This window comes from Mobula birostris, chromosome 3, assembly GCF_030028105.1.
Source record: "Mobula birostris isolate sMobBir1 chromosome 3, sMobBir1.hap1, whole genome shotgun sequence".
Taxonomy (NCBI): domain Eukaryota; kingdom Metazoa; phylum Chordata; class Chondrichthyes; order Myliobatiformes; family Myliobatidae; genus Mobula; species Mobula birostris.
In genome coordinates this window covers 168,603,655-168,625,781 of record NC_092372.1, presented here as the reverse complement: position 1 = coordinate 168,625,781, position 22,127 = coordinate 168,603,655, and the positions used below count along the sequence as shown (strand labels likewise).

The 22,127-nt window shown below is 36.1% G+C and overlaps 1 protein-coding gene across 3 annotated transcripts in view; it reads left to right on the top strand.

The window, feature by feature from the left end:
- Positions 1 to 22,127, top strand: part of tbc1d5 (TBC1 domain family, member 5) — a 482,783-nt gene that overhangs the window by 381,384 nt on the left and 79,272 nt on the right. For all 3 annotated transcript variants that reach the window (XM_072253653.1, XM_072253652.1, XM_072253654.1), the window contains 2 exons: positions 7,723 to 7,808; positions 12,411 to 12,661. In XM_072253653.1, the coding sequence (XP_072109754.1) occupies positions 7,723 to 7,808; positions 12,411 to 12,661 (337 nt within the window). The remainder of the gene's footprint in view (positions 1 to 7,722; positions 7,809 to 12,410; positions 12,662 to 22,127) is intronic.

Sequence of the window (22,127 nt, the reverse complement as noted above, 5' to 3'; positions counted from 1 at the left end):
AAATATTTACAGGATAAAGAGGAACAAGCAGTGGGAGAAAAGCTAATTGGTTAGCTCCTTTGAAAAGCAAACACAGAAAATTTAGGCAGTATGTCCTCCTCTGTACAAGTACGATGCCAGTGATCTTTTCAACCTGTGAGCTTGCTGATCTCTAATAGCAATAACCTCTCCTTACTGCAATGACAGGAAGAACTTCTGTTACTTTTAACCTGAGCTACTTAGTCAACCACAAGGATACCATCTGGTATGTCTGTAAGTTGTTGACACATTTTAGATTGTGTTAAGTAGCTTATTCAGAAGTTAAATGTTACACAAATTGATAAGTTTAACAATACTTTTATTAATATCAGCTACCTACAACAATGTATACTAGTTTGATAATAGCCAGTTGCATCCATTTCCTGTAAATGGATAAAAAGCTGTGTGAACTCCTTATTTTTAAAACAATTTTAATAATTATAAATGTTTACCATGTCAGAAACTGTCAGAAAACATTACGTTTAAAGTATAATACATGAAACAAAACATACACCACCATTCCAGTCCATTCTTTCCATGGGACATAAATGTACTGTTTCAACATAGATTCTATCTAATCTCCTGGGGGAAAGTTATGCAAAAGTATTACAGTTCATTCCTTCCTTAAATATAACAGGAATAAATATTAAAAATATTTATAGACTCTTATATCTCTTGCTGCCCTTGCAATTCTCACTCTCATTGCTACAGTTTGAATTCCCACCTGCTTCAAAATGGCAACATCATACCAGTGCCCAAGAAGAGCTGGGTGAGCTGCCTTTTACAAATATCATCCAATAGCACCCACATCTACAGTGATGAAGTGCTTTGAGAGGTTGGTTATGGCTAGAATCAACTCCTATCTCAGCAAGTACCTGGACTCATGGCAACTTGCCTGTCACCACAGTAGGTCTACAGTGGATGCAATCTCATTGGCTCTTCATGCAGCAATGGATCACTTGCACAATACTAATACTTACGTCAGCTTGCTGTTTATTGACTGCGGTTCAGCATTTAACACAATCATTCCTACAGTTCAGATCAAAAAACTCCAAAATCTGGGACTCTGTACCTCTTTCTACAACTGGATCCTTGACTTCCTCACCAGAATTCCACAGTCTGGGCGGATCAGAAACAAGATCTCCACCTTGCTGATAATCAATGCTCAAGGATGTGTGCTTAGCCCACTGCTGTACTCTCTCTACAGTCATGACTGTCTGGCTAGGCATAGTTCAAATGCCATCTATAAATTTGCTGTGGACACAACTATTGTTGGCAAAATTTCAGGTAGTAACAAGAAGGCGTAGAGGAGCGAGATAAATCAGCTGGTTGATTTTGCAGCAACAACCTTGCACCCAACATCAGAAAGGCCAAGGAATTGATTGTAGACTTCAGAAAGGGCCTACACAACAGTCTTCATCGAGGGATCAGAAGTGGATAGACTGAGCAATTTCGAGTTCCTCAGTTCAACATCTTTGAGGATTTACCCTGGGGCCAACATATCAATGTAGTAACAAAGAAGGCATGACAGCAGCTATGTTTCGTTAGGAGATTGAAGCGATCTGGTATGTCAGCAGAGTCGCTCTCAAATTTCTACAGATATATTGTGGATAGCATTCTACATTACCGTCTGCTGTGGGGAGGAGGCACTGCACAGGATCAAATTATTTTATGTTGCAGAAAGTTGTGAACTCTGTCAGCTCCATCATAGGTATCAGCTTCCCCAACATCCAGGACATCTTCAAGGAGTGATGCCTCGAAAAGGTGACATCCATCATTAAGGACCCCCATCACACAGTTCAGGTCCTCTTCTTATTGCTACTGTCAGGGAGGAGATACAAAAGCCTGAAGACACACGCTCAATGATTCAGGAATAGCTTCTACCCCTCTGCCATCAGATTTCTGAGTGGACATTGAACCCATAAACACTACCTCACTACTTAAGTTTTTTTTCTCTTTTTGCACTACTTGTTTAACTCTTTTTAATATATATATATATATATATATATATATATATATATACACACACACACTTACTGTATTTTACAGTTTATTGTTATGTATTGCAATGTACTACTGCTGCATAACAACAAATTTCACGATGTTTGCCGGAGATATTAAACCTGAATCTGATTCTGATTCTTGCTGTTCACTGCTTCATTTATCTTGACATAAATGTGAATCAACTTTGGAAAGAAATGGGCAGGGCAAGACTTCAATTTGCTTCCCTGGCCAGTTCAATCAATGAATTACAACAAAATTGACCATCACTGAAATATTCCCATAATTTGATCTTATTTTACTCAATATGACTTGATTTTGTTGACTTCAGCATGGCATCTATCAATAGTGTGGGAAAATTATTCATGTTTTGTCCTGTTCTCTAAAAGCACGATTAACTAATCTATAATTACTGCCCAGTCAGTCCACTGTGTATTATTATCAAAATGAAGAAAGGTATCACCGATAGTAGTATCAAGCTGCACTTACTCACCAATAACCTGCTTACTGGTGCCTTGTTTGAACTTCTCCTGGTATCATCTCAACTTTGGCTCAAAAACTGAGTTCAAGGGGTGAGGTAATACTGTAGAGACTGCCCTTGACAGAAAGGCAATAGTTAACAAAGTGTGGCCCGAAGGAACCTGAATAAAACAAGTTAGTGGGCATCAAAGGGAAGGCACACCAGTAGTTGGAGCCACATTTTATACAAAGACGTATGATTGTTGAAGGTTAAGCATTCCAGCCCCAGGAGTTTCTCAGCTACCTTTCCTTTCATTAATGACGTACCTTTCATCAAAAGGTTATAAGTGGAGGTGTTTTTGGATGAGTACACAATGTTCAATTCCATTTTCAACTCTTCAAATTAAGCTGTCTAACCATGTATGCAGCAAGGCCTAGCCAACATTCATAAGCAATGTATACCTGGCAATATAATTCATTGTCATTCATCATCATCATCATCATCAGGTGCCATGCCCAGTTTGAGCTTTGACTGCCATGGTCCACACACTCCTGTTTTGGGTCAAGTGGATCAATTCATTGGTATTCATTTCTAGTTCTCTGGCTGCTGTCTTCATCATCATTTGTCTTTGTCTTCCTCTTGTTTTCTTCCCTTCAATCTTTCCCATAATTACTATGCATTCTAACTCCTTTTTCCTAATCATATGTCCAGTGAAGTTACATTGCCTTTTCATGATCTCATACGTTATTTCTCTTTTTGTGTTTGCTCTGTTCATGACATCCTCGTTAGATATTCGTTTCGTCCATGATATTCTTTTCATCCTCCTCAAAAACCACATCTCTGCTGCTACAATTAGTTTCCTCATGTTACTAGATACTGTCCAATATTGTCAGTGTGATTACCATTACCAAATATTCCTCTGTCAACTTGCTTGGAATTATCATGGGACAGCCAAATAAACATAATTACTGAAAGTACAGTCAAAGGCTCAGTATCCCTTTGGGGAGGTGACTCATCTCTTGACATCTTGGAGCTTTTCCACCATCCATGAGGAACACTGCTTTCTTGAATGAGTGCAGTTCCAACAGCCCCGAAAAGCTCAGCACCATCCAGAACAAAGTGGCCCAATTGATTGACAGTCCACCCACCACGTAATTATTCATTCCCTGTACTCTGTGGTTTCAATTTGTACCATCTCTAAAATGCTCAGATAGACTAACTGCAGTGCATTTTACAGGTGGTACATGCTGTAGACATAGAGTGGAAGGGTGAATTTAAAACTTTGAAAAAGTGAAGCAAAATATTGTGTTACCCGCTTATGAATCTGCATTATGGGATACAATAGGGTATTTTAAAAGTCTCTTGGATAGGTACATGGATCTTAGCTATCAGTAACCCTAGGTAATTTCTAAAGTAAGTACATGTTTGGCACAGCATTCTGGCCCAAAGGGCCTGTATTGTGCTGTTAATCTATGCAGCTACTGTATTATAACTTTATATACCTCCTGGTATTGAAGAATTTGGTTGCTTGAACATTAAATCTGTAAAACAAGGTATGCCTGATTATTCCTTTCTTAGATAATCACTCTTACAGTCTTAATACTTTTCCTACCCAGATATTGATCAGTACAATATAATCATTTTTTGTTAAGCCTGTATCCCAGTGTCTTTTGTCTTCTGTGAGTGATTATTTATATTCAATGTTGTTTACAGTGTCATGCAAAAGTTTGGACACCCCAGTCAAAATTTCTGTTACTGTGAATACCTAAGCGAGTAAAAGATGAACTGATTTCCAAAAGGCATAAAGTTAAAGATGACACATTTCTTTAATATTTTAAGCAAGATTACTTTTTTATTTCCATCTTTTACAGTTTCAAAATAAGAAAAATAAAGGGCCTGAAGCAGAAGTTTGGGCACCCTGCATGGCAGTACTTGGTAACACCCCCTTTGGCAAATATCACAGCTTGTAAATACTTTTTGTAGCCAGCTAAGAGTCTTTCAATTCTTGTTTAGGGGATTTTCGCCCATTCTTCCTTGCAAAAGGCTTCTAGTTCTGTGAGATTCTTGGGCCGTCTTGCATGCACTGCTTTTTTGAGGTCTATCCATGGATTCTCGATGATGTTTAGGTCAGGGGACTGTCAGGGCCATGGCAAAACCTTCAGCTTGCGCCTCTTGAGGTAGTCCATTGTGGATTTTAGGGTGTGTTTAGGATCATTATCCTGTTGTAGAAGCCATCCTCTTTTCATCTTCAGCTTTTTTACAGATGGTGTGATGTTTGCTTCCAGAATTTGCTGGTATTTAATTGAATTCATTCTTCCCTCTACTGGTAAATATTCCCCGTGCCACTGGCTGCAATACAAGCCCAAAGCACGATTGATCCACCCCCGTGCTTAATAGTTGGAGAGGGGTTCTTTTCATTAAATTCTGCACTCTCTTCTCCAAACATACCTTTTGCGGACAAAAAGTTCAAAGGAACATCTAGGCAAGCCTGATGTATTTTGGAAACAAGTCCTATGGACTGATGAAGTTAAAATAGAACTTTTTGGCCGCAATGAGCAAAGGTATGTTTGGATACACGCATATGTTTAATTGTGGAACATGTCAGCCTTAACTAAGAACTTTTGGAAAATGGTCAGGAAGTACTCCTAAATATTTTGCTTTCTTCTACTTTTGATAATGCCAATCACTTCATATCAGGAGGTTGAGTAGCTGTTACTGTTACTTACCAACTTTCTTAGCACAGGACAGAGGGCGGGATGAAAGAGGATTCTCATGTTTGCCAGTTCTGAATTTTATTGGGCTTTGTTGTGGTGGGTTCATTCAGGAAACTGTCAAAAAATGTCAACCAGATTCAGATTCATTTATATTAATTTATTTATCATATGTACATTGAAACATAAAGTGAAATGCATTGTTTGCATTAAACATCAACACAACCTAAGGATTCGTTGGCAGCACATATACATACTTCTCTTAGTTACCCCTATATGATAATTGTTCCAACTCTAATTCCAGTCTTGTTTCTACAGCTGCCCTCTTCCGATTTATGTATTGAAAGAAATTTTCACTATTTTAATACCACTTTTTTCTCAAAATTCATCTTCTGTCCTATTGCTGCTGGTTCCTAAAAACTTAACAGTGCTCTGGTTTACCACTAGCCCTTGCCACGTTGTATACCTTTTTTCAATTTAACATTATTTTTCATCTCTTTTGTTAATCACAGTTTATATTTCATTCACTTGAAATTTTTTTTGATTGGGATAAACTTGCTGAATCATTGTTCATCTACTGAGTTGTCTCTTAGCCTGTGCACCTTAGACAACTTCTTCCTGGTACCAATTATTATTGTCCTTATTTAAATTGAACACACTAGATGTGGATCTTTGATGTTCATTCTGAAACTGCATTTTGAATTTTATCTTATTCTCACTGTAAATGTTTACTATTAACAAAGCACTGATTTGACCTTAATTATCATAATATTTCCAATTCTGGGCAGCACACTTCAGAGTCTTGAAGCAGGGTACCGGCATTTTACTACAGTATTAGCAAGATGAATTTAAATTCAAGTGAGCATCAAGAGATACTGAAATTGTTTCTCTGAAACAAAAAAAGCTCAAGTTAGATTTAACAGAAATGTTCAAAATCATTATAGATTTTAGTGTGATAAAGTTAAACAGCATGGAGCCATGCCTTTGGTCCAACTTCTCCATGCTGATTATGCTGGGTGTTAATGGAGTAAATAAGTTTACATCTACCAGTAGATGGATCAGTATTTAATGACTACAGACTTACAGTAAGACAGTTAGCAAAAGAACCAGAGTTGAAATCAGTAGCTTTATAAACATAAAGATGTTGTGTTCTAGATGCATTACTTAAATAGCAAATTGCAAAGGAGAATTAGGTATATACTTGAAAGGAAAGTAAGGCTAATTGACTAGCCATTTGAACAAGCTGGGACAGGCCATATGGGCCAAATATTTTCCTCCTTTTGTAAAAGATTCTGTGAACCTATCAATCGCACATATGTAATCCGCCATAAGAATTCAATTCAAGGCTTTAATATCGCTAAGGAGTTCAAATAACATCCTATGTTTTATCATGAACTCAAATCCACAATAATATTATAGTTTGTAATTGCCTCCAGCTATGTATATTCGGTTCGTCTGAAGATGTACTATATATCTACATCACAAGGAATTATTAATTGTGGGAAACTGTCAAAGATATTTTGCTTACCTGTCTAAGCGAAGTCCTCTATCTTTAGAAAAACTCACTAATGAAAAATAAATTGAATTTTTAACATGCCTCTCAGCAAAAAAAAACAGAAGCTGACACTTGCATTCATTAAGTTTCGTTCATGTCTTCATATACTACTGCTATCTTTTTGAAAGGAGGCTTCAGCTTTGATTACAAAATTAAATCTTACATATAGAAAAATTATGTGCCTTTGGCATGGGAAAATATATTCATGTTAATTCTCATAAAACATATCGGAAGACAGGAAATGGAGATTTTTTTCACTTTTCAGTATTTCAAAGTAGATTTGATCTTCATGATATACAGAAGGGCTCAGTTTCAGTTTAGATTTTATTATTGATTTAGTTCAGAGATTGTTTTTATTTTTTGTTTGATAAATTCAACTAGTTTTATCCTGTTGGCTAGTATGCTGTGTTCTTGCTTTACTAAAGCTTTCAGAAGTGCAATTTAATACTTAGTGATAGCCTCTTGAGTAAAAATCTTAACACTGACCAATTTTTGAAAATTTTTCATGTTTTGCTTCATTTCTTTGGTTTTACATTCCATATCCAAAGAATGTTTTTACTTCTTCCTTTTCATTGTCACACCATCGATTAGAGCATAGTATGAGACACTGATACAGAAAATTACCATCAAAATACTCAGTATACCCAACCTGTCTTGTGTTTTTGGGGCCCATTGCCTTCAGCCATGTTATTTGGACAATTCAAGCTGTAATGTTAAAGTAGACATTATTGATCCTTCCTAGATTCGTAATGTACTTCCATGTTTTGGAAACCACATACAGTATGCTGTAAAAAGATAAATTCCGCATGGTTAGTATTTGTTGTTAGTGTAGAGTTGGATCTGTGGGAAGAAAATATGAGATGTTATCCAAGTAAAATAAAAAATGGCTCTGAATGATTGTTAAAATTCTGTCAATGTAACTTAATCCACCTTGCTACTTATAGAATATAAAATTATTGTACTTTATTTCTTGTTAGAATAACCCAAGACCAATGAATTACCAATTCCAACAGAATCTGGATTATTACAGGGCACGTGGTGCTGAAATTGTAAACAAGACACGGTAAGAGTTCCAGACAGGTACAACATTGCACTTGCTATTCTACCAAATTTTTTAGACAAAATGCTTGCTTTTGGGATTGGTTGAATAGCTAAATCATAATAGCATAAGAAATTATGCTCTTCATGCTTACTTTATTTTCAGTAAGCTCATTACTAATATTTGATATCACTCTACTTTGCTTGACTCTTTGGTACCCAAAAAGCCAAGGTGATGAAAACAGTGTACAATATCTAAGTGTGATTATACCAGTGCCCTTGTATATTTTTGAGGTGATATTAACTCTGTCACTGATGGTATTGGAATCAAGCGAAGATGCTATTCACCTTTCTAAGTGCTCACTCTGCCTGCATGTTAACTACATAATTTGTGCGCAAGGGCAGCCAAATCCTTTTGTTTCACAACATTTACTAGTCTTTTTTTTTTTAAACAATGAGTATTTTCCATTTTCCCTTCTCAACTCACATTTCTCCATCTTATTTTCTGTTTGCTGTTTTCTTAATCTACTTACACCCTAGCCTGTATCCATTTATCGTCTCATTGCATGCTTCTCTCAGTTTTCTTTCACACTAAGCTTTTTACCATTTCATGTAGATTACATTCTGTCCTCTCTTTATCATTAATATAGTTTAGAAATGGCTACAGATCAAGCAGTGATCTTTATACTACACCACTAATATGGAAATTATTCTGTTCAGGGTTAACCTAATCTTGGGATTTATCCAGAAACCACCATTGCTACAACCTTTGCCATGATTTTCTGTCTGTGAGGTGTTCAAGCCTTCCTTTCTTTTCTGTTAGTAAAAACAGCATACCATTAAATAGCACCTTCACGTTGTCATTTCATAGTGTTTTATGTCTGCCTTATCTATGTAGGGTCTGGTAATATCTGACTTGGGTTAAAGCATGAGCAGTTAACAATAATCAATTAACTATGGTAGTGGTGATTGATTAGTCTGTTTGCAATCATCTCATTTAAGATTTTGCATGTGGAAGTGTATCTAGAAACCTAGAATGAATTTTGCTGATGATTTACATTTGTTTGCGCGTACCTGTGTTTCTGAAATATATTTAATTGTTGACGTTACTAATATGATGTAGAACTATATTTTGAGACTTAGATCCTATTCATTTTCCTATTTTGAATAGAGAATCCCTGCAAAATTGACCATTGTAATGCTCCCATAAATAATAAGGAAAATTATTGAAGCATTTCTGGGTGACCTTCCATTGAAATCAACACTATGCTATTATTTGATAGAATGGCTATTATAAGATAGCTGGAACAATAACATGCCATGGTGATTCTGCTTCTTTACACTATTAGAAATAAATAGATTCCTCTATAATAAATACCTGTTAGCATCAGTTACAAATGTTGAGGTCTTCAGCAGCATGTGTGACAACTTAGAAAATCATTTGTGTAGCTCTGAAAACGGGGAAAAAAAGTCTCCTCAGATATCCAATCAGGGAAGTCTAACTTACTGTCAGGAAGGAAAAAGCAAGCTTGAACTCAAATTGCTTTCAGATGCTACCACAGTTGAAGTGACATTTTTGGTGGTAGAAACGATCGGTGTTCCAACTGTGTCATTGTTAAGATACTTGGTATATAAAGGCAAAATACAACCATATTCTACCCTCAGTGGTCACGTTAATAGGTACAGGACAGGAACCTTGTGTGGTTTTCTGCTGCTGTTTGGTTTTGAGATATTCAAACCACCCTGTCTGGCACCAAGAATTACTTCATGGTCAAGTCACTTGGATCACATTTCTTTTCCATTCTCATGTTTAGCCTGAACAACAACTGAACGTCTCAACCAATGCTGCATGTCTTTATACATTGAGTCACAGCCACATGATTGGCTGATTAGATAGTTACATTAATGAGCAGGTGTACAGTGCACCTAATAAAGTGGCCATTATGTGTTTCTGTCAGGATATGAGCTAATATGACAGAATAAACAGCTATCAAGAGAGATGAAAAGCCCTACTTGACATGACTGTAAAGGGACCAACATAGCATCACATGATAACAGCAGCAAAAACCCATTTAGTATATCTTGTTGGAAAATATCACTCTGGCATATGTAGGTTTTATTATCATTATGAAACTGCTGAACACACTTTTTTACAATGTGAAACATATAATGTTGAAAGAAAGCAAATGCAGGCTGCATTACTATCTTTGAGGGTTGATAATTTTCATTTAAAAACTTTATTAAGTTATGGATGTGACTTTAATTCACAATATTGTCTTCATTATTTACAATCTATAGGGCTTTTGGGGGTAATTTAGTTTTCATTTGATAAAGAACTAGTAGGGGTTTTATTTCCCAACTCTCTACCCCACACTCCAGTCCAGTTGGTGACAGTAATGACTGCCAACCACCATTGATATTCAGAAGAAGAAGAAGAAGAAGAAGAACCCATTTGGCTCTCACCAGCTCTTAGTGGTTACCTCTTATACCAATGTAGTGAAGAATGAAAACTATTGTAAGGATATAGAATGAAAACTGGAATGGGAAGGTGTCTTTTGAGGAAAGTTTGGGCAGACTTGTGTCCACTTGAGTTTAGAATGAGAGTCTATTACACTAAGTATGTGTGAACCTAAGGGGTGGAAATGAAAATGGATGTGGGGTTAGAAGGGTGGGTTGACAAGTTTGCAGACAACACAAAGGTTGGTGGTGTTGTAGATAGTGTAGAGGATTGTCGAAGATTGCAGAGAGACATTGATAGGTTGCAGAAGTGGGCTGAGAAGTGGCAGATGGAGTTCAACCTGGAGAAGTGTGAGGGGGTACACTTTGGAAGGACAAAGTCCAAGGTAGAGTACAAAGTAAATGGCAGGATACTTGGTACTGTGGAGGAGCACAGGGATCTGGGGGTACATGTCCACAGATCCTTGAAAGTTGCCTCACAGGTAGAAAGGGTAGTTAAGAAAGCTTATGGGGTGTTAGCTTTCATAAGTTGAGGGATAGAGTTTAAGAGTCGCGAGGTAATGATGCAGCTCTATAAAACTCTGGCTAGGCCACACTTGGAGTACTGTGTCCAGTTCTGGTCGCCTCACTATAGGAAGGATGTGGAAGCATTGGAAAGGGTACAGAGGAGATTTACCAGGATGCTGCCTGGTTTAGAGAGTATGGATTATGATCAGAGATTAAGGAGCTAGGGCTTTACTCTTTGGAGAGAGGAGGATGAGAGGAGACATGATAGAGGTATGTAAGATATTAAGAGGAATAGATAGAGTGGACAGCCAGCGCCTCTTCCCCAGGGCACCATTGCTCAACACAAGGGGACATGGCTTTAATGTAAGGGGTGGGAAGTTCAAGGGGGATATCAGAGGAAGGTTTTTTACTCTGAGAGTGGTTGGTGCGTGGAATGCACTGCCTGAGTCAGTGGTGGAAGCAGATACGCTAGTGAAATTCAAGAGACTACTAGACAGGTATATGGAGGAATTTAAGGTGGGGGGTTATATGGGAGGCAGGGTTTGAGGGTCGGCATAACAATGTGGGCCGAAGGGCCTGTACTTTGCTGTACTATTCTATGTTCTATGAAAAGGATATTTATTCTTGCAGGCGAATTTAAAACTAGAAGGGACACTGTTTTAAGGTAAGATGTTACCTGTTTGAGATGGATGAGTTTTCTTATCTCTGTGAAGTTTGATTCTTTTGAAAGGAAGGTGGAACCTGCGACTTTGAATAATTTTGAGACAGAATTATGTACATCCTGGGAGTAAACAGGAATGTGGAGATGAGGTCTAAAATCCATCCTAGTTCTAGATCCCTTCACAAGGGAAAAACATTGTCTCAGTTTCACCTTATCAGGCCTCCTCAAAAGCCTATATGAGAATGGTAAGACATATATGTTCTGAGTTTTGTAGATGAAGATGCCTGCATCCACTAAACAGCAACATGTTATAGCCCCACTATTTAAAAAAATCTACATTTCTATTCTTCCTGAACTTGTGTTTTCCCACATTGAATTTTTCCTGATGAATTTCTGCCCATTAGCTTAAACTATCTATATTCCTTTTAGACATTTTGATTCCTCTATACAGCTTGATTTCCTCCCATGTCGCGTTAATAAATCTATTTTCCAACAGTGGTGCTGAGGCATTATTCCATACATGTACAGAGGTAAAAGAGCAGATTAGACTACAGCAATTTCAGGGGCATTGATCTGCAGTCAATAGTAGATGAAGTTAGTCAAAGTGATTTTTTTCCTGTCATATACTGTTGGGGATAAATAACAAAATTAACTGCTCTGGCAGCGGAGACAATTGGTTCACCATTGAAGGGAGATGACCACTACGACGGGGTGGCCATGCAATGGAAGTGTAGTAGCCAATATTACTGCACTAGTGAACAAAAGCTTTTGACCCTCTGAATATCTCTAAATATTTCTACATAAAAGATTTCCACATTTTGACCATAACCTATGTAAAGAAGTTATCCCTAAAATTCATCTCAAAAATGTATTTGTTCATAGATTAATGTTTTTAGCAATTTCACCTGATACTTTGGATATAATAGTTCTCAGATTGATTGCTGATGCCGTTAAGTTGATAAAGGAATATATTAAGAGTGCATCCTTCAATTTTTTTTTCAGTGCTGGGGCAAAGGTTGCTCCTCTCAACATCAATAAGGTGTCCAGCAGCTTAATGAACTTCGGACGGAGGCTGATAAATCCAGCTATCTTAGTTGGAGGTACCAGCAGTTTCCAAAATGTTGGGATAAACTACAGCAGCAGTCCTTCACCCCTACCATCTTCTCAAAAAGTAATGGTGGAACACACCCATCAACATCAACAACAACAGCGAATGATGAAATCTGAAAGTATGCCTGTACAACTTAGCAAAGGTAATCAATGATATATCAGATTCTAAAATACCTTAGTGATACAGTAAATAAATAATTCTTTACACCGTTGTCTTGTTGTCTGAGGGTTCATTTGCTATTTAGTATTTTGAGACACAGCTGGCAGACCAGAACCAACGGGTATAGCCAGAGTTCTAACAGTGTTTATTATACAATGCTCCTTGAAAATTGAAAATCACATTCTCTAAATGCTTACCTTAGGTTTGGCCATTTTTTAAAATTAAGAATTTACATTGAACACTTTGTTAAACAGAGTTTACTCTTTGCCCACTAGGCTTTTGATATCTGGTACTCTGTCTAAAAAGACAGTGGAGGCAAAAATATTTATTGGTTTAAAATGCACCAAGATGAACACTTGATGTGCCGGAGCTATGAGCCAAGAGCTGGGAAGTGATATTAGGCAGTTTTTATTTTTTGCTAACATAAACCTATTAAGCTAAATGGATTCCTGCAGTATCGTAAATTTAGTTAGTTCTATGGATTCACATTTGTGGTGTCATATCAATGCAGTGTGAGATTCCCTTTTGGGAATTCTCCATATGTAGTTATAGTAGCCCATGACTTTTGATTCAGATTGCCAGCAATTGCAACCCTTCATGTCTCTTATAATAAGGTAATGTCTCAAAGACCTCTATTCTAAACTAAAGAGTTTGAGTTTCTCTAGACATTCTTAGAGAATGGTGTTTGATATGCTGAGGTTTAATTGTGAAGTTAATTGTGTTCTTACTGTAGAAAATTTCCTTTACACCCTTCTTTTAGATCTCTTTTATAAGCATCAGATGGTACTAGATCATGATCACTACCAAAGACTTTTCAGTGATCATTTTTATAAAGAGGATTGATAAATTTATACATCTTCATCTGCAATAACCCCATGTATGAACTCACAAAATGATTTAAAAAAGCACTTTCAAACTATTAGGAGTTCAACTACAATTGTAAAATAGAGATTTGATAATAATCTTTCCAAATCATTGGTAGGATTCAATGTCATGCCTGTGGAATGGCAATCCGGCTTTATAGTAAATGTGCAGCTTATCTCAAACTTCTTTGACTGAAGTTTTTTGATCCTAAACAGAAAGTAAATTTACAGAATAATAATGAAACTTGTACCAGTTACTACAGTAAACAATAAATAATTTGAAGATGGAACTGCAGGAAAACGATACATTTTAAAATGATTTGGAAGAAAAAGCCTTCAGCCTGTAGGCAATGAAACGTAAAGGAACCAAAGTGATTAGTAGTCAGACTTGCATAAAATCATACATTTTCTTTTTAATGTAGCATTTGTTTTATTGTAATTAACTAACTTCTAATTTACTGTTCTATTGCTGTTTGAGCTAAGAAGAGACATTTCATTTCTTTATTGGCCTAGAAATGACTATGGATAACTCCAAATGTAACGTATGAAATAATAATGATCATATAACCATTACTTTATATTTATTGAATTAAGTATTGCCAGTTGTAGTTACTCCAGTGTGTGGATGTGAATACTTCGTGGAACACTATCTTTCTGGCATTTAACATTCCTACTTTAGGCGTTCACAATGAAATTGGTTTGATTAAAATTAAGTGCAGTTGAGAGAAAACTAAAGGGTTTATAACTATTTAATTTTCTGAAAATAAAAAAAAACACATTCTGGAGCTCAGGGCAAATAAACCATTAAATGCGTTCTCTGCATTTTAATTCTAAATGAAACATATACAGTAGCTGGTGCCTCAGGTCTATGTTGTTTTTTTTTCAAATTTTCGAACAAAATATATCAAAGACATTTATGCATAATGCTTTTCACAAAAGAAGCACCAATATCTTCCTCAAGTTCTGGGTTAGATGAATCAAGCTTTAATATTGGTAATTCAGGCAAGAAGCTTCCATTTGATTCTTCAAAATCACTCAGTGTTGAAAGAAAAAAAGCATGCCACATGTTCAATGAAAATGAGAGTTATCGGATGTGTTTTTAAATGATTCTCAGTATGTGGACGTCACTGGCAAATTTGCATTTGTAGCCAATCTTCAGTTGCATTGAGAAGGTACATAAGAGACCACTCTTATTAACCACTGGTAACAGTTTGGCACAACTAAGTAGCTGGCAAAGGAACCATTGTATGTATTAAAAGAACTTAAGGTGTAGTGCTGAAAGATTGGCAGATAATTAACAATTCAGATAAAGGGAGATAACATGTCTAGTGAACTACAAACCAATTAATTTTAACACTAGAGGCAGGAAAAACTAAACTACATTTATTATCGAAGTATGTATAGTATATACAACCTTGATATTCTGTCTTGCAGGCAACCCATAAAAACCCCTACACAATAAGGGCTGTCAAACACCCAGTGTGGGGGAAGGGGGGAATAAATAGTGCAAACAATAAAAAAATAAACAAATAGTACACAGAACATGATCTGCAGAATCCCCGAAAGTGAGTCCACAGCCACAGAGCCAGTTCAGCACTAAGGCGAGTAAACCTCACGGAGTAGTGAGTTGTACGCTGATTTGCTTTCACCTTCGGCCTTAGCACCTTGATCTCTTAATCTCGCTCTGCTCTTAAATTGCCCACACATCTGTTTGTTTTTTGCTGTTGGGCCCAGGCCTCACCGCTTCAATCTGGTCCCAAGTCCACTCCAGCAGTGGCCAAACATTGGTTAATGTTTCTCTCTCTCTCTCTCAGGCCTGGACTCCACCGCTTCAATCCAGCTCCAAATCCACTCCAACAAAGACACTCTCAAGAGTCCAGTTCACTAGATCCTTCGGGATACCGCAAAAATGCCAGGTCATACAGACAGTTTAAAAGCACACTTCTCCAAGGAAAATTACAGGCTGTAGATTGCAGTGATCGTAGTCCAGAAAAAGCAAAATTAATAGTGTAGTTAATAGTTTAATGTGCTGCCCGTAAAGCATCAGCATGTCTCGCCAACACTGAGCAATTAGTCAGAATGAAAAGGAAAATCTTACTTGATCATTTACCTTCACCAACCCTAACTGACGTCAGTGAGCTAGCTGTGATTTTACAACAATCCAACAGCCATTTTTTTGTTTGGAAAATTCAGAGATTTCTCCTGCCTTGGTATGCTTTGGAGTCCTATTGTCAAATTTAAGTTCATAATAGCAAAACTACCAGATAGTACTACCTGAACAAAACAGTTTCAGAAATGAGTAAATTTTAAACATTTTCAACAGCTCGACTCAATGGCTGTAAATGGCACTATCTATCTGAGTCACAGAACGATTACAATGTGGAAGGAGGCCTTTTGGCCCCCTGAATCCACACAGGTTTTACACAAAAGCAATCCAATTGGAATTTGAATATGTTTTTAACTCTGACTTGGTGAGTGAACCATTTAAATACTTCTTTGTTAACATTATGGTCTACTGGAAAGAACAGATATGTGTTTAATCATAAAACCAGAATACAGTGGGTGCTGAAAATCAGCGTACAAACAGAAATTGTTGGAGACACTAATCTTCTTTCTTTTTAAATCTTTTTATTGAATAAGTATACAAAAAGGTAAGCCATATAGGCACTAATACACTGTTAGAATATAATAAAATTACAGGAGATATTAATACCAAAAAAAATACAAACAATGTAATTTAAACATAACGTACCAAGGTAACATAATAGTATACTAATTTTTATATATATCAATAGAGAAAAGGAAAAAAAAAACCCAAAAAAAAACCCACTGTGCAACTAACTCAAAGCAAAGCAAAGCAATGGGCTAACTTGAAACCAAACAGAGTTAAAAAACTTAAAATCACGTCCTCAATCCCGACCTCCATTAAAAACAGTAAAAAAAACAAGAAGGGTATATATTACATTAAATGAAAATATTGAATAAAAGATCTCCAGGTCTGTTCAAATTTAAATGAAGAGTCATAAAGATTGCTTCTAATTTTCTCCAAATTCAAGCATAATATCGTCTAAGAAAACCAAAAAAAGGTAGTTGGAGCATTAAGCTCTTTCCAATGTTGTAAGATACATCTTTTCACCATTAAAGTAAGAAATGCAATCATTCTATGGGCTGAAGGAGAAAGATTACTGGAAATTTTAGGTAGTCCAAAGATAGCAGTAATAGGGTGAGGAGAGATATCTATATTCAATACCTTGGAAATAATATTAAAAATGTCTCTCCAAAAAGTTTCCAGAGTAGGACAAGACCAAAACATATGAGTTAAAGAAGCTATCTGCCCCGGACATCTATCACAAAAAGGATTAATATGAGAATAAAAGCGAGCTAATTTATCTTTGGACATATGTGCTCTATGAACAACTTTAAATTGAATTAGGGAATGTTTAGCACAGATAGAGGAAGTATTGACTAATTGTAAAATCTGCCCCCAGTCATCCACGGAAATAATAGATCCCAATTCTTGTTCCCAATCTGACCTAATCTTATCAAATAGAGCTTTCCTAAGTTTCATAATAATATTATAAATAATAGCCGATGCACCTTTCTGACATGGATTAAGGTTAATTATAGTATCTAAAATGTATGTAGGAGGAAGCATTGGAAAGGAAGAAAGTATAGTACTTAGGAAATTTCTAACTTGTAGATAACTAAAAAAATGTATTCTTGATAAATTATATTTATTAGATAATTGTTCAAAAGACATGAGGGAACCATCTAAAAATAAATCCAAGAACCGTGAAATACCCTTAGTCTTCCAAATTTGAAAAGCACGATCCGTAAAAGAGGGAGGAAAAAATATGTTACCTAAAATAGGAATCACTAGCCCAAATTGGTTAAGATCAAAAAATTTTCTGAATTGAAACCAAATACGTAAGGTATATTTAACTATCGGGTTAGACACCTGTTTAAGGCATTTCAAATCAAAAGGAAGAGAGGAACCTAAAATAGAGCCAAGTGTATAGCCCTGAACAGATTGTAATTCCAATGCTACCCATTTAGGAATGGATAGTATATCCTGGTCAAGTAACCAAAATTTCATATGTCGAATATTAATTGCCCAATAATAAAATCTAAAGTTAGGTAATGCTAAGCCTCCATCTCTCTTAGCTTTCTGTAAATGTATTTTACCCAGTCTCGGGTTTTTATTTTGCCAAATAAATGAAGAAATTTTGGAGTCAACTTTATCAAAAAAAGATTTTGGAACAAAAATTGGTAATGCCTGAAATATATATAAAAATTTTGGCAAAAAAAACATCTTAACTGCATTAATACGACCAATCAAAGTTAAATATAAAGGAAACCATTTAGATGAAAGTTGAATAATATGGTCAATTAAGGGTAAAAAGTTAATCTTAAATAAATCTTTATATTTACAAGTAATTTTAATCCCAAGATATGAAAAATAATTATTAATCAATTTAAAAGGAAAGTTATGATATAAGGGAAGTTGTTTATTAATCGGGAAAAGTTCACTCTTACTAAGATTTAATTTATAACCTGAAAAAAGACCAAATTGTGCTAATAGCTCTAAAACAGCAGGGATGGATTTTTGGGGATTAGAAATATATAAAAGTAAGTCATCAGCATAGAGTGATATTTTATGGGACCTTCAGCCCCGAGTTATCCCAGTAATATTTGGAGATTCTCGAATGGCAATTGCAAGAGGTTCTAATGCAATATCAAATAATAAAGGACTAAGAGGACACCCTTGTCGAGTACCTGGAAAAAGAGGGGAAAAAGGTGAGCTTAAAGATTTAGTACGGACCGAGGCCACAGGAGAATGATATAACAATTAATCCAGGATATAAATTTCGAGCTAAAATTAAACATTTCAAGCACCTTAAATAAATAAGGCCATTCTACTCTATCAAAAGCTTTCTCAGCATCTAAAGAGATAACACACTTAGGAACATTTTGTGAGGGGGTATAAACAATATTTAACAGTGTGCGAATGTTATAAAAAGAGTAATGACCTTTAATAAAACCCGTTTGGTCTTCCGAAATAATAAAAGAAAGTACTTTTTCTAATCTATTTGCTAATAACTTAGAAAAAACTTTAGAATCAACATTTAATAAGGATATTGGTCTATAAGATGCACATTGAGCAGGATCTTTATCCTTCTTTAATATTAGAGAAATTGATGCTCTATTGAAAGATTCGGGAAGTTTACCAAGTTTTAATGAAGCCTCAAAAACCCTACAGAGCCAAGAGATTAATGAAGATGCGAAACATTTATAAAATTCTACGGTAAACCCATCAGGGCCAGGAGCTTTCCCCAAATTCATAGAGAAAATAACATTCTTAATCTCATCCATAGTAATGGGAGTATCTAACATAGAAGACATATCCTGTGAAATCTCAGGGAAGTCTAGATTATCTAAAAAATCATTCATATATTTAGAATCTCGAGGAGACTCTGATTGATATAAGGAAGAATAAAAATCACAGAAAGTTTGATTAATCCCCACATGGTCAAGTATCAGTCGGTCATTTTGGTTATAAATCTGATTAATTTGAGATTTAGCATAATTAGACTTCAGTTGATTAGCCAATAGTTTGCCAATTTTGTCACTGTGTACATAAAATTCACTTCTTGTTTTCTTTAATTGGTTTACAATCGAGGACAGAAGTAATAAACTGTGTTCCATTTGAAGTTCAGTTCTTTGTTTATATAACTCCTCAGAAGGAGCTATAACATATTTCTTATCAATTGCCTTAATCTTGTCCACGATTACCAACTCCTCCTGCTTCAGCTTCTTCCTCAAAGCAGCAGAATACGAGATAATCTGACCACGAATATAAGCTTTAAAAGTATCCCAAAGAATGTTCACAGAAATATCCTCTGTATAGTTAATTGTAAAAAAAAAGATCAATCTGTTCATTCATAAAGTTAACAAAGTCCGAGTCCTGAAGCAACAACGAATTAAGATGCCATTGTCTATTATTTTGTGTATTGGCCTGAATTTTAATAGAAAGCTTAAGTGGAGCATGATCCGAAATGGTTATAGAGTCATAATCACATTTAATCACCGAAGAAATAAGACGAGAATCAATAAAGAAATAATCAATTCTTGAATAGGAGTGAGACACTAATCAATAGAGAGGTTGAAATTAACATTTCAGATTGGTGATCATTTATTTGAATAAATACAATTGTAGCAGTTTTTAAAAAGTATCAAAGCAAAGAGAGGGCATTTAAGGGCAAAAAGGAACTATTGTAATAAGACACTAGACAGGACTAAATGAAAACTTACATTTATAGTGCATCTCACAACCTTAGAAAGCTGCAGGAAACTTTATTGCCCATTAAATATTTTTGAAGTGTAGTTACTGTTGATGTAACAACAAATGGAAGTGTTACAGTACAAAGTATGGTTTAAGGTGAGAGAGGGGAAGTGTAAAGATTTGTGAGGCAATTTTTTTTATACAGAGTGGCTGTTGCCTGGAATACACTACCAGGGGAGGTGGTAGAAGCAGCTACAATAGTAATATTTAAGAAGCATTTAGCCAGGCAAATGAACGGCCAGGGAATAGAGGGATATGAACCTTGTATTGGTGTATGGGTTTATGGGCTGATGGGCTTAGATTGGACAAACACCCTCTAGTTGATTTGAGAAATGAGTATCAATTTATTTTTTCCAGAACCATCAGATTTTACTAGTGACATTCTTATTTATGCATACCAAATATCCTACATCAAATAACTGGTTCATAACTTCTACAGTTTGAGGGTGAATGCCTCAAATCCAAAGTTAGCATCCTCAACTTAAATAAGGGCAATTACAAGGACAAAGGCAAAATTTGTCTGGAACAGACTGGGAACATAACTAAGGGATCAGGCAGTGGATATTTATTTCATCCTTCTCAGCAGAAACCCAACCTAATCAGAAAGGGCAACTGAGTAAGAAAGATGACTAACAAAGAAGGTTAAGAAAAATATTAATTCAAATACTTGAATATATAATGAGGACTGGGAATTTTTTCAGAAACCAGCAGCAGAATAGTAATAAGTTAATAAGGAAGAAAATTGCTAGTGAGAGTAAACTGGTAAGTAACAAACATCAAACGTTATGAATATACTAAAAGAAGGTAGATAAGGTAAATGGGAATAATGGAAAACAAGGAAAATGCAGAAATTTAAATCAATCGGTGTGGGGCACTGCAAATATCCCAAAGAAAACAGATGGACTAGTTTCAAATCAGAGAGAACAAATAATAATGGATCATATCTGAGGGACAATGTATTGCAAAAGCTTTTGGGACTAAAGGCAGACAGGTTGCCAAGACCTGATGACCTGCATCTGATGGGCTTTAAAGGAAGTGGTTGTGCGGATAGAAAAGCAATTGGTTGAAGTTTTTCAAAACTCAGAGTTCAAGAACAGTGTCAGCAGGGAACTGTAGGCCAGTTATTGAGAAGAATAAAAGAAGTCCATAATCATGGAAGAAATAGCTCTTCCTTTAGGAAAAAAAACTGAATACAGTAAGGCTCAATCAACATTGCTTTATGAAGAGGAAATCATGTTTGAAAAATTTGCTGGAATGTTTTGATGATATTACAAGCAGAGTTGATAGAGTAGATGTGGTACATTGGATCCTCTGGAAGGCATTCAGTAAGGTTTCCACATAAAGACTTGTGCACATTAAGGCCAGTAGGCATGAGGGGAAGTGTGCTGACTCCAGTTGTAAACTCTGTTATATTGAAGAGTGTGACAGAATAAATTGGTCTTTTTTGGTCTGGAAGGAAGGAATGCCCAAAGGATCAATTCTGGCCTTCTATTACGTATTATTTATTAATAATACAAAAGATCTTGAAGCATTAGAGAGAGAGTGCCAAAGAGACTCACCAGGATATTGCCTCAACTGGAGAGCAGGGGATATGGAACAAGGTTTAAGGTGAGAGGGAGACAATTAAAGTAGGTATGAAGGGCAAGGTTTTCACACAGAGGTTGTGTTTAAAAAGCATTAAAAGGATTAAAAAAAAGGCATAGAGAGGTGCAGGTATAATGCAGGCAAATGGGATCAGTATATCTGGGAAACATGATCAGCTTCAAAGAAATGGGCAAAATGGGTCTATTTCTGTGCTGCGTGATTTTATAACTTGGAAGAGGAGACAGATGCAGGACATCTAAATTTGCTAACAATGTGAAAATAGGTGGGTGGGTGGAGAAACGCTTAGATGAGGTCATTCAGACTTTGCAACAAGGTATAGATGGGTTGCCTGAGTGCACAAAGTCTTAGCAAGTAGGGAAGCAAGAGGCTGCAGATGCCTGAATCTGGAGGGGAAAGCAAACTGCTTGAGAACTCAGCAGGTCAGACAACATCTGATGAGGGAAATGGACAGTCAACATTTCACACTGAGACCCTTCATCTGAGTAAATAGAACTTAATATGAGGAAGGTAATATGGTAGAGTGAAATGTTTTGGTCCCTTAGTTTAAGAAAAGATATGCTAGCACTGGAGGCAATCCAAAAGAGAATCATAAGACTTAGCATGATTCTGCTTAGCAAGATAAGAGCCCATGGAACTAC